The sequence below is a fragment of the Ceratocystis lukuohia genome, assembly GCF_044167205.1.
Source record: "Ceratocystis lukuohia strain C4212 chromosome Unknown Supercontig5_pilon, whole genome shotgun sequence".
NCBI classification, from domain to species: Eukaryota; Fungi; Ascomycota; class Sordariomycetes; order Microascales; family Ceratocystidaceae; genus Ceratocystis; species Ceratocystis lukuohia.
This window is the reverse complement of record NW_027263524.1, coordinates 2,856,228-2,869,254: the sequence shown is the minus strand read 5'-3', so window position 1 is coordinate 2,869,254 and position 13,027 is coordinate 2,856,228. Positions and strand designations below refer to the sequence as shown.

At 50.0% G+C, this 13,027-nt stretch overlaps 3 protein-coding genes across 3 annotated transcripts; 2 read left to right on the top strand and 1 right to left on the bottom strand.

Annotated features, from left to right (window-relative positions):
• Positions 1-5,933: 5,933 nt before the first annotated feature.
• On the top strand, positions 5,934-8,144 carry HOO65_050604 (bacterial transferase hexapeptide; the record flags this gene model as incomplete). Its single annotated transcript, XM_071003235.1, has 2 exons — positions 5,934-6,666; positions 6,883-8,144. The coding sequence occupies 2 exons, from the start codon at positions 5,934-5,936 to the stop codon at positions 8,142-8,144; spliced, it is 1,995 nt and encodes a 664-aa protein (XP_070858663.1).
• A 1,624-nt stretch (positions 8,145-9,768) lies between these two features.
• HOO65_050603 (putative WD repeat-containing protein C9G1.05) lies at positions 9,769-11,750 on the top strand (the record flags this gene model as incomplete). The annotated part of the gene is made up of 3 exons (XM_071003265.1): positions 9,769-9,873; positions 9,939-10,116; positions 10,204-11,750. The coding sequence occupies 3 exons, from the start codon at positions 9,769-9,771 to the stop codon at positions 11,748-11,750; spliced, it is 1,830 nt and encodes a 609-aa protein (XP_070858662.1).
• Positions 11,751-11,860: 110 nt separating this feature from the next.
• Positions 11,861-12,676, bottom strand: HOO65_050602 (UDP-N-acetylglucosamine transferase subunit alg13; the record flags this gene model as incomplete). Its single annotated transcript, XM_071003504.1, has 2 exons — positions 11,861-12,053; positions 12,132-12,676. 2 exons carry the CDS (start codon positions 12,674-12,676, stop codon positions 11,861-11,863), a joined length of 738 nt encoding a protein of 245 aa, XP_070858661.1.
• Positions 12,677-13,027: the final 351 nt, after the last annotated feature.

Genomic DNA, 13,027 nt, shown 5'->3' with positions numbered 1-13,027 from the left:
CGACCGGCCGGGCTATAATTGTCCTCCGTATATTATGTAAGCAGAAATCATGGACAGAATGGAGACAGCGCATTGTAAATCATTCGGTGGCTTTACGCTCTTGCTGTTCTCAGCGCAAAATCTCCTGAATACTAAGAATTTATTTGCTTAATTTAATGTTGTTTTCTCCTTTGTTTTCTCCTTTGCTTACGCTTATCCTACACGTTAAAAGTGGATTTCCGCCTGCACAACAGTGTCAATCGCCTAATAGGCCGGCGTTTAAATAACCCTAAGTGTCATTCAGCCAAGCAAGCCAAGGAGGAAGAAGGGAAAACAACAAGAGACAAAGCCGCTTGGCGCTTGCTTCTGGTAAGGGTTGCAACCATGGATAACAAAGCCAGCAGAAAATAAAAAAGGAAATACAAAGACGGGCAGCGTAGGCGCTTACGCAACAAGCCCTCGATTTAGCCAATTAAAAGGCTAGGTTTGCCGAGAGAACGAAGGGAAAAGCTACCTTGGGCTTTTCTGCAACAAAGGAACGAATAAAATAAGAAAGAAAATCAAGATGCTCGGATTACTCTCGATTTTCAAACCTAGCTTGGTCGTGTCAGCGCATATGCATAAGAGCAAATGTAAGAATGTAAGACAAAAAAATCAGGAGGTCTGAATATGGGAGAGAGAACATAAGCAGGTTTTGGGGGCCAAAGATCGGTGTTAGTGGTTAGGGTTGAGTATGAGCGGACGAACTAGCGGACCAACTAGTCGGCGATAGTTTTTTTCCTTTTGAGCGGGCGGCATGGTTTTTCTCCTTCTCTTGTTTATTGTTTTAGGTACGCCCGATATAATAGGACAGCAGCCATTTTTGTGGACTTTCACCAATTATACATTGAGCTTGAACTGGCGGACGAACTAAGGGCTTAAGAAAAAAAAGGGTTGCTGGCCGAAAGGTCATGTCTTAGCCTACTGCACTTACCGGCCCGATCGGACCCGTTGTGAATATATTTATATTTGGGTAGAAGTGGGAAGGCTGAGGTGCGGAGATTTAGTTTTTTTACAAATCACTGCCCAGAGGATTGGTCATGGCCAGTCAGGGGACGGGCGCTGGAAACCCTCAGGCTTTCCTGCCAAAATTTCCAGTTTATTCCCCCCCTTCGCTGGGTGTGGCGGAGAACCACCAGGTGTTACAGGAGAAACAGAGCCCGAAAGAGCTTGGGTTTGAGCTAAACTGTTAAGTCCAGAAAAGCCAAATTCGGGTGTATGTGGACTACGAGATGTCGGGGTTAAAGGATCCGAAATATCCGTACAGACGCTGGCACTGACGCTAAAGAGGCACAGCACCATCTCGGGTGCAAGACAATCAGGGAGTCGATAAGAGGTGGCCTTTGGGGTTTTCGACCTTGGTGGCTGCTAAGCCTAAATGCTGTCAAACTAAAACTAGAAGGTAAAACTTCTCCTTAGGGAAAGGGGAGGACTGGACAAGGAGGAGGCTTTTTTTGTCTGTGGTAAAGTCCGAAAAGCGGATAAAAGAAACAGACAAGGGAAAAAAGACCAAAGTCCAGAAACAGAAATCCCAGAAAGTGCGTCAAATTCGGTCCCAAGTGAACATTGGGCGGAGGGGCCCTGGAGATGCGAGACAACAACGATTGGGGAGAGAATCAGCAACTTATCTTATCTTAGCTTGGGGTCAGGCGACATTGGGCTGGGCGTAAAAAAGTAATACAGCGGATGTGACGGGAGACGCCAGGCCGCCCCGCCAACTCTATCTCTACTATTTTTTTTTCTTCATTTTCATCTCTTTCATTGTGGATAGGCCATGATCATGACCATTTATTTTTCTCTCGTTGATTACCAACCTATACCCCTCTTGATTATGCCCTTATTACCAAATGCCTGATTGTGAGGTACAAGTTCGTCGTTAGTTAGTCAGCAGGCTGGTTGAGCTCAAGTCAGGGCAATGACCGATTAAAACCAAAGCGAAAAACGGAAAAAAAAAACAGTAATTGCATTTTTACGACCGTCGGCATTGATTCTTTCCGGTGATGATTTTGGGGCGGAAAGAAAGGAGAAAAGTTTCCCCCGGTTTTTTTTTCTTTTCCTTGCGCTCTTGCTCGGCTTCTCGTATGCCTTACCGACTTTCGCTTTTAACTTAGCGCGTTTAATTTGTATGATCTTTCTCCTTGTGCTGTCCTAGTGGGAAAAGAATTACACAGCAGAAGTCTGCACTGTGCCAATCCAAGCGTCATACGACAATCTATCTTACTTCCTTCCATTTTGGCTCGTGTTGCCGCAGGCTTGCGGGAAGCGCGGGTAGCAATAATATTATGGGTACTTGGAGGCCTTAGTAATCCGCAAGTTACATTCACGTCTGCCATATGCTCTGATTGGGGCTGGCTCTTGCGTCCATTGTTGCGTCCATAGCAGCAAGAACTATGTACTATGTACTAGGCAGCAGCACCACTACAATACTGCGGCCATGCCTCCGCAGTTAGCGTCTTTAACTCCGTGAGACGGCTTTTCCTCTCTTGTTTGTCAGCAGGAGAGAGAAACCGAGAAAGGAGGAATGGGGAAAGAAGGGGTGCTGCCACAAGGTTCAAGGCCACAAGGAAGAAACGGAGTTTCTGTTTGTCCTTATTGGCCTTGCTGGCGCGTCAAATTCTAGTGTCAGTCGGGTGAAAAGCAGGGAGCAGGGAAAAAGACACACGGTGCGCTACAAGACCCGCACACGGTCTTTATAAGCAGCCTACGGCCATGCCATATGCTACGCCTAGCTTGTGGCGGCCTTTCGTTTTAGCTCCACGTTATCCCAGCCCACTTCCCGGTTGTCTAGCGGACTTTGCAAATTTCACTGGGGCAGATCCCACGGATTTATCTCGTCCACTGAGCCTGTGCCATCAGGCCGGCCTGTTTCGAGTTCGAGTTCGAGAGCAAGGCAGGCTGCACTTTTGCCTCCTTGTTATTTTGTGCTTTTGATAGTGAGTGAGTGAGGGAGGGAGAGCTGGGAGCTTGGGATGGCGGCCACGAGGCTGCGAATTTCAGAGGCTTTGTGCATAGCGTGTACTGTACAATGGATCAAATGCCGGCGGTTAAACAGGAGCAGTACGACAGTCCGCCCTCTCCTCGCTGCCTGTGTCTACAAGCCCTGTGTTTATCCTTCATTAGCCCCGTGCTTCATGGCGTCTACCTGATGGCCCACCTTATGTTCCCTTGCTGTCTTCGGATTTTAGAAAACTCCGCTGCAGCCGGGCTATTTAATTAGTTGTCCCACTAACTTAACACTACTAGACACAAGAGGGAAAAGGCGGGGGTGTCTGGCTGCTTGCCGCAGTGTCCAAGCCCAATCGCGCGCCAAAACAGAGCAAAAGTAAGAGAAGAGAGCAGATGAGGAAACAGGGCAAGGAAGCAGAAAGGGAAAGACGGGGCTTTAGTCGCCCGCTCTTGTCCTTGTCCTGCCCTTCAAGCGCGGTGAAGCTCCATAAGCTCCAAGGAATGATGACACTAATAATAATCAAATGATTGTAATCAGAGCCTTTATTTTGGACCTTGTATACTTGCAGCGTTCGCTCCATTCCCGCCCTTTCAGGAGTTTCTGGTTTCTACCAACGCAATTCGGAAGCCTTGTAGCGTCCATTGGCCCTATACTCCTCGGCCGACTGGCCTCCTCCCCATGGCCAGCTCTTCTTGTGCGTCTGCCTACATTTCCCTTCCGTGCAGCCTGTCCTAGGGCTTAAAGCTCTGAATAGTGCAAAAATGAGTGGGACGGGAAGATCGGGACAACACAGACAAGGCAGCAAATACTTACTGAGCCGTTGCAAGTTGCAAGGGAAGCCCGCCCCAATGAAGTCTGGTAGCCTCGTTAAGCTCTCTAGTGAAACCACAATTTTCAATCGAGACCACCACTACACAGCATTACTGTCTGACAGCAGCAGCTCTGCTCAAGCGCCAAACTCGCCACCCCATCCCATCTTCGATCCTCCTCTTGGTCAGCATCCATGCTCAAGTCCGCAGCCAGAGCTCGGCAGAATCGAACGGCCTGCGCTCTGCTCTCTCTCTCTCTCTCCATTACTCCGCTGCGAGATAGATTGACTGTATAGAGGGTAGAGACAAGACAAATTCAACACTTGTAATCACAAATCACAACTGCTGGTACGAGAGTACGAGGAACGCGAGCATGGGCAACCTTGCGACTGCGATGACTTGGTATTTGCATCTATGCACACACCCCCTTGCTAATAATAAGCTTGCGTTGAACGGCTTGGCGCTTCTAGGCTACTTGCTGCTGCTGCTGCCTGTGTCTAAAATCCACCCTTCACCCTTCTGCTTGGTGGATCTCACCTAGGCTAGGAGCCTGAAATTCACACCCACCCATTGTCGCTTGTGACTTTGGTCACATCCCACAACCAACAGTTCTGACTCAAGAACCAACAATCAAAATCATAGCCTACATACAGCAAGGCAGTCCAGCAGCTCACTTGACACTCTGGCTGGCCACCACAGGCTAGCTCACATTGCGGCCTTGATGCTGCTGTCTAAGCCATCTTTTCTGATTTTCTATTCATCCGTCTGCCTCTTCCGGGTCTTGCTTGTCTGCCTGTTGCTTATTATTGTCATTTTCTTTCGCCCCCATCTTAACGCCTAAAGTCGAGGGTTTATAGCCGCCGTCTCTAAACACCGACCCATCTAAACAACGATACCACACAAGCCTTTAACTTCACCCTAATCATTAGCATTCCGAAACCTGTCCTTGCGCTAAACTGAATAAAGTGGCTTTACTGTTTTCCTCCCTTCTGCATCCCTCGTCTTTCGGCGGGTTTTGTGCCCTCCCTTTTTGGACGCTTACCACCCTTGCCAGTACCTCCGCGCCCACACGCCCACACGCCCATACGCCCACACACCCATACCCATACGTCGACAACGCTCGCACTCCGCAAGCTCCTCAAGGCTTCCTCCTTGGTCCTGTCAACTTTGAATAGGAAGGATAGAGGGGTACATCTATCATTAAGCCTCCTCTCTGCTGACTCTGATCTTGCCTATGTTTTCCAATCAAGAACTTTGAACTCCCCGATGCTTCCCTGTCCCTGTCTTGTCTTCTATAATTCCACTTGACCTACTCGTCGACGCTCCTAACTGCCGCCTCTTCCATTCTCAACGGTCCTTCTTTACTTGTGGACCCGAGGCACATAAAGTATACAAGAAAGACCTGGCGCTTTTAAATGTCACATCCGCCTTTCCTGACTTCGCTTTCCTCTCTTGCTTCCCTTTTTACGCCTTTACTGCCTTCCAGTGTTCCCTGGTATATCTTCTCTCTTGATTAGTTGGACTCTTGCCGCGCGCTCAACTTCATCTTCTTCATATTTACCGCTCTACGTTCGCATTTACATTCACATTCACACTCACACTTACGTTCAAATACATTCACATACGTTCAGTTTATTTCCTTTTCCCTTTGCCATTTATTCTTCGCTTCCTTATATCTATACACACATACGTACAGCGCAAGTTCCAACTGCCTCCTTGTACCGCAGCATATATAGCATACATATAGGAGTGTGCATTGCGCCCATCTGGCTTCCTACTCTAGATTTGATGCTCTATCGCGCCTGTTATACGTATCACCAACGGTCATAGACAAGCCTTAGCCTCATCGGTTATTCTTTTTTTGCTCTTCTGAATCGCTTATATCGGCCCGACTTGGTCTTGACTTGTCTTCAGCTTTACCGATCACAGCTTGGGTCTTGTCTGGAACTGAAAGTCAATCACGCCAGTTCTCTTCTCCCCAGAAATCCAACAATCTGTTTAGAGTGAGGACCTGTGTCTCAAGCTTTCGCCTCTCTTTTTTTTTTTCTTTTTTCCTTTATTCGGTTTCGTTGGGTCCCAAGCCTGTTGGGAATACTACTATTTGGATGATTGCACTATCCATGGTAGAGACGACACCGTTGAGTGACTGCACCAAGCCAATGTCTTCCTTCACAACTCTCAATAAGCTAGCAACAGGGGTCATGAACAAGCCAGCATTTGACGAGTTGCGCCGCGCTCCTCAAGAGACCGCGCGGGAGACTCCGCCTAGAGAAGTCCTCCAAACATCGCCACGAACATCCTCACAACCACAAATAGCAGACCGCAGGCCCGAGACTTGGGATTCTGCTGTGGAGGGCGCCAAAACATCCACTAGCTACCCTAATGTCGTTGAGGTGAATCGCAAGCCTACCAGCTACCCCGACGGTGTTGGGGTATGTAACAAGCGCAAGCGGTCTAATTCTCCAGATGGCCGCACAAAGGTCCCTTCACAACCAAACCACCGGGAGCAGAAGCTGCAAGCGCTTTCTTCACCTGAGTCCAATGTTCGGATGCTTCCTGCCCTGGGCCGTGATGTCTACAGCACTCCACGAACTGACTACGAAGCCGGTGATTCCCAGCCCCGTACTCAGTCTTCGCGTGACTCGCAATCTACACAAGCAATGGCCGAAGAAGTTGACGCCTTACGTCGCGTATCTGCGACAGGTGAGCATAGCTCCGATGGCATTGAGCCACCTCCCTATAGTTTTAGTACCGATGAAACAAGGAATAAGCTTGTCACCAATGCGGAAGGTGGTAAGAAGGGTCGGAGACGCAACTTTAGCCACCGAACCAAGACTGGCTGCTTAACTTGCCGTCGCCGCAAAAAGAAGTGTGATGAAAAGAAGCCTGAATGTAAGTGATGACCTGCCCTTTATTTTGTGCACTACACAACCTTGTTTTTTATGCCATTCTTCCCCCCCCTCTTGATTCCCTTTGGATAGTTGGGAACCTTGCTCTGGTGAACGTCATCCAGAACTTTACGGCCACTTATTCGAGTGATGGGCAATTTTCTTGGTAAATCTTCGCTGCTTTGTGTGATATTCATAACTAACGTGGCCTTTGCTATAGGCGCCAATTGCACCAAAGGCGGATTCCACTGTGCTGGCTACCAGCAACAGAATGGTCCTCTATGGTCTGAAGTCGAAGCTAAGAATCCTGTTGCCCTGGAGCCCAAGGAGTTCACATATATTTCGCCTCCGGCGGCTGGTGGCTACAACGATGCCATTTCTTACAGTAGCTCCATTTCGGATGTAAAGCGGGATCAAGGACAACACTACCGCGGTCAAGCACTGCGCATTGACCCCCCTCAGAACCGCTCGATATTGAACGACGATGAACGTCCCACGCCGACAGTGACTGGCGCGTCCGTTGCAAGCCCCGAGAACAAGCTCGCAGCTATCCATAGCTTTGCTACCAACGCTTTTCCTACACCTATCAGCGCTAATCCCGGTCCACCCCTGTCCAACTTTTCTGATCGGTTGAACAAAGACTACAGCCGTGTGCCGCCGCTCCACGATATCGGACGGACATCGGCGCCCGAGACAGCACACTCGGGGAATGGGGCTTCATTGCCGCAAATCAACATTTTGAACCCAACTAGGTCTAATAGCCCGGGCATGGCTGCACCAGCTTCTCAGGTGGCGCAAATGGCGCTATCGCACGGTTCTTTTTCCCATGGATCCCCTCAACTGCAGCATCAGTCGCATAAGCCCCAGCAGCAACTGCCGCCACAGAGAACCGAAAAGGAAGAAATGCTGGCTGGCCGTAGCTACTACTACCGCGACCGCGAGCTAGTTGAAGACCGCGAGCGCTGCAGCACTGCTTGCTGGCGGTTTAACAACCTGGCCCTGCCTCATAATGGCATCTCTTCCCAAGAGCGGGCCCGGCTGTTCCATGAAATTTTGCACCCGGCTGGTAGCAGCCCCAACCGTCTTGGCAATACATCGGTCATTGAAGGGCCTTTCACGTGCGACTATGGCTATAATGTGGCCATTGGACAAAACGTTCTTATCAGCCGCGACTGTACACTGCAAGATGCTGGGTCAATCTCGATTGGAGATAACTGCCATATTGGCCCTAACGTCAAGATGTACACAGGAACAGTGTCGACGGATCCAAAGCGCCGCGGTGGGGCCAGCGGTACGCAAATGGCGAAGCCCATCATTATTGAATCGGACTGTTTCATTGGCGGTGGAGTTGTGATTCTCCCCGGCGTGACTGTCGGGAAGGGCAGCACGGTTGGTGCTGGCTCGGTGGTGACGCGGAATGTGCCCCCTATGACAGTGGCAGTAGGCAACCCGGCGCGGGTTCTGCGCGGTGTTTCTACATAGAGTCTGGTAAGGGGGAGCGAAGCAGGGTTCTGCGACAGACATGAGTGTACATATATACATGTACATCTGCTTTAAATGGGATTGGTAGGGGATTGGTTTAGAATTTCGGCATTGTTGATTTTGAGCTTGGGGTTGTTTTGTGGATTGCATTTTTCTTTCTTGGTTTAGCGTTTGTCATTGTCATTTTAACGGCCGATTATATATAATGAGCGATGGCATGGACAACCACATCAGTCCGTGCTGATTAAAACATGACTTGCAGCAGAAGTAGAGCGACTACTGACTGAGCTGGCGTTTATCTTAAATGGTATCTCGTGTGAGTTGAGAAAGTATCAATGTGATGGTGACTAGTTGCAGTCGATGGATATTATAAATCAGTGCCGTAGAAGAGAAAGAATATGCAAGAGGCTTTAATGCATGGACTATATATAAAGCCTCTGAAAGACGACACTGAGCTGACTATGGATGGAGATAGTGAGGAGGCTTCGCTCTCCGGGCCATAGGTAGAGCCCCTGGCCCTTGGTGTATAGAATTATGAGAGCGATCAGAGGTACGTGGACGTCACCGGAGGGGAAATCCTGCGGGATAGACATTGACAGGTGTATTTCCCTGCAATGCCTTTTATCGTCATCGCCTTCGTTGCCACGTCTATTGTTGGTCTTGGCTATTCTTTGTACTTGCAAATGAACGGAAGAGAGAGGTGGAAACACCTTCACCAGTCTAAGAGAGGGAGGGGCTACGGGACAGCCAATCTAGATATCTGTCGCTTAATCGTCTCTACGTACTGCACAGGACAATCATCTTCCAATGTTGTTGATGTTGTTCTCTTGAGTTGAATATCCCAGGCCCTACTGGTCTCTTTGTATATTTGTTGTGATGCTGATTTCTAGTCTTGCTTTTCTTTTGCCTTCTAATTTTGTATATTGAGTTTTCAGGTTTTCAGTTTCTCTTTGCTAGCCGGTACAGGATGTAGTCCTCTAGATACACTAAGATGGTTTAGATGCAGACAGTTAGATCTAACCACTTACTCCAGAGGCGAAAGTGGGGTGCTCTAGGCCGTGAACCCCTGCCAAGAAGAACAGATATATATTAGTTGGAAATAAACTAACAGATTGATTAAGCTGTAAGCAATAATGCCGAAGGAATTATAGAAAAGAGAACAGCCATGTTGAGGTTCAGAAGCAACATGTTGCGGGTGGTTTGGAATGATAAGGACTCCTACATTGAGGAAGGAGCTTGGGTGCCTATGAATATACAGTTGAAACTCATCCCCGTATAACAGTTGTATCCTAGAGCATAGGAGGAGCTCTTTGAACAGCCCTAGGCAGGCTACCTTGACTGCGGCCTAGCTCGTCTTGGGGCTGAGATGAAGCAACACTCGTGCCAAATTGGTTTACGACGCTGCTCCTGTTCCGCTTTGGCTATCCTTTTCTTTTTTTGAGGGCTTCTTGGTTGAAACTAAGAACTTCGCAATTGGAATTTGTGATTCTTGTTTTTGTTTACTTTTGCTCGCCTGCCTTTTGTCTCACGCCGTTCACTGACAGCAACCGGATTGCCCAAGTCTACGATACCACCCACGAATTATAACACTACTAGCACTGCTGCTGTTGACTTACCATCTGCCATGTCCATCACGCTCGATCGTATTCTTGCTGCTGCGCCAACGACAGCCCGGGGCCAGCCTACGCCCATTTCGGTCGACAAGAAGGGCGAACGCATTGCTTATGCCGTGAGTTATCTTCTTGTCCCCCCTCCACTAAACACTCCCCCGCTAACTGCCCCTGTCTTCGGCAGTCCGGAAAAAGCATCTTTGTCCGCTCCATCGATAACCCTGCCGACTGCAAGCAATACACGGGCCATACGGCTCAGACTACCGTCGCACGCTTTGCGCCTAGTGGCTTCTATGTTGCCAGTGGCGATGTTTCTGGTAGGGTGCGTGTGTGGGATGCCATCGGCGCTGAGAATACGAAAGGTGAGCAGCAGTAGCAAGTAGTCCTGAACTCTGAGATGCTTTCGCTTCCCCCCTCCCCCTTTGGGGCTAGAGCTAACAACATGTTAGGCGAATACTCTATTATTTCTGGCCGCATCAATGACATTGCCTGGGACGGCGATTCGCAGCGGATAATTGCTGTCGGCGATGGCCGCGAACGATTTGGCCACTGTTTCACGGCTGACAGCGGCAACTCGGTTGGCGAGCTGGTCGGCCATTCTAAGACTGTTAACGCTGTGGCGATCCGCCAGCAGCGTCCGCTACGTGCTGCCACTGTGTCCGACGACGGTTCCATGTGCTTTATGCATGGCGTCCCCTTCAAGTTCAACAGCAAAGCTGACAACCTGCATCGCGGCTTTGTCTTTGCCACTGCTTTCTCGCCTGATGGCAGTAAGCTGGTGACCGTTGGCGCTGATAAGCGTATTCAGCTTTATGACGGCAAGACTGGAGAGCCTACGACTGTGATTGGAGAGGGCGCCCACACTGGCAGCATTTTTGCAGTGTCATGGTCTGAGGACGGCACCAAGCTTGTCACATCCAGCGCTGACCAGACAGTCCGTCTGTGGGATGCCGATACGGGCGCCCAGATCCAGAGCTGGCGTCTGGGCCCTGAGGGCTCGGTTAGCGTTAGTGACCAGCAAGTGGGAGTTGTCTTCCCACACGGCCGAACCGATGGGCTTATCATCACGCTCAGCCTTAGTGGTGACCTGACATATCTAAAGGTCGGCACCGCTGAGCCTGTCAAGGTTGTCCAGGGCCATAACAAGAGCGTGACAGCCGTGACGGCCGGGTCTGCCTCTGATAAAGCAGCGTGGACTGGCAGCTTCGAGGGTCGTGTGTGCAAGTGGGACTTGACAACGGGCGCTGGTCGCGTGGTCGATGGTTCTGGTCACTCGAACCGTGTAGCAGCGTTCTCATCGCGTCTAGGTCAGACCCACACGATTGCCTGGGACGACACACTGCGTTGCATGGATGAGGCGGCCGGCACGTTTATCGGCGAGGCTATAAAGCTTAACGGCCAGCCACAGGGTCTTTCAGCCGACTCTGCCAATGGTGCCGTTTATGTAGCACTTGCATCTGAGGCTCTAGCCATCTACCAAGACGGCAAGCTTATCGGCGAGGCGCCGCTGGGATACATGCCAACAGCTGTCGCAGCAGCGGGCAATACTTTGGCCGTCAGTGGCGATGGCTCCAAGGTTAATGTTTACGAGGTAGAGGGGGCCAAGCTAACCAAGGTTATTGAGCTGACACACTCGACGGCTGCGGTATCGGTTTTGGCGTTCTCCTATGACGGCACCCTATTAGCCACGGGCAATTCAGCGGGCAAGGTGATTGTCTACAAGGCTGGTGGCGATTGGGCCGTGGCTACGGATCGCTGGTCGGCCCACACGGCACGTGTCACGAGTATTGCTTGGAATGCGGAGAGCTCGCATGCTGTTTCAGGCTCACTCGACTCAAGTGTATATCTATGGTCGCTGGAGAAGCCAGGCAACCGTATTAGCGCAGCTAATGCTCACAAAGACGGCGTGCACGGCGTGGCATGGGTCGAGGGAGACTCCAAGATTATTTCATCTGGAGCAGATGCAGCATTAAAGCTGTGGAATTTCGAGCTGTGAATTGAAAGACATGTTACAACGAACGGACGGGATGGTGGGCGGGTAACAAGCATGTGGAAATGGACCTGGTAATTGAAGCTATATAAAATTCCGCCCTCTCTCTTGTTTTGTTATCCTTCTTTTTGTACTTCGTCGCTCTCTCGCTCTTTACCGGCTGTGCTGGTAGGCCGTACAAGGTCCTGTGCAATGTCCCAGAGACTGTGAGCCTCGGAGGGTGGGATTTTGCATATCACTGCTTCGGCAATCTGGCTTTCGCGGGCAATTAAAACAGATTGGGCGCGGCGAATGTCGGAAGCGAGGGTTCTATAGAAATGAAGATGAGTGAGTAGGGCTTGAGAAATGAGTGAAATCAAGGTAAAGAATGACATGCAATCCACTTACGTTAATGTCCCCACTACCCCGTACTTGCGATCTTCCACCATTTGTGCCAACTCTCGTTGGTGGTTGTCCAGTAGAGATTCGTTGGGTACCACAACCATCGGCGCTCGTGCTGCCATCGCATCTAGCACTGAGCCAGTGCCAGCATGGGAGATGACGACGCCGAGATCACGTGGTGACGGCGCGTCAGGTCCAGAACCTGCACCCAAGTTTAGGCTCAAAAGCACATCTAAGTCTTTGTCTACCCCAGCATTTTCACGACACAGTGCCATATCTCGTGCTAGCGATGGCTTCAAATCGAAGCATTCGATGGTGAGGAGAGTATTATCAACGGTCTGCGAGAATTTAAGGAATTTCTCATAATCGCGACCTGCCTGCACTGTCAAGTGTGTGAAGCCCGCAAGCACTAGTTGCAGCAGGAAATCGGCGCTCTGGATTGCTGAGAGGAGGCCACTAAATGTTGCTGTTGCGCCCACAGTCACAAAGCAGTGTCGTGACCGGGGTGGCTTGTGGTAAGAGGTCGGGAGGACAGGGAGGAAGACAGTCATTATCGTAATTTGTAGTTAGCAAACGAGAAAAGAAGGTTAACGATGAACTGGCGATATTGACGTGAATATAGTCAGAGTGTGAGACTGAGTGTTTCTTGTTGGTGGTTTAAATGTCCTTCATCGTGCATGCTGATGCGACCCCGAAGCTTACCTAGGGTTACCACAATTACACAAGACCCTGATGTCATTCTTATCGATAAACCAGCTTTATCCCCACCATTTTTAGTCTCAAGCTTCCAGCCAATCAGCAGCTAGCAACCATCGGCAAGGCTTAAAGTTTTCAGCCCTTCGTAAGGACGAAATTTAGAAGATCCGGATGACGACGAGGTGATAGCCGGCCGGGACGATAAA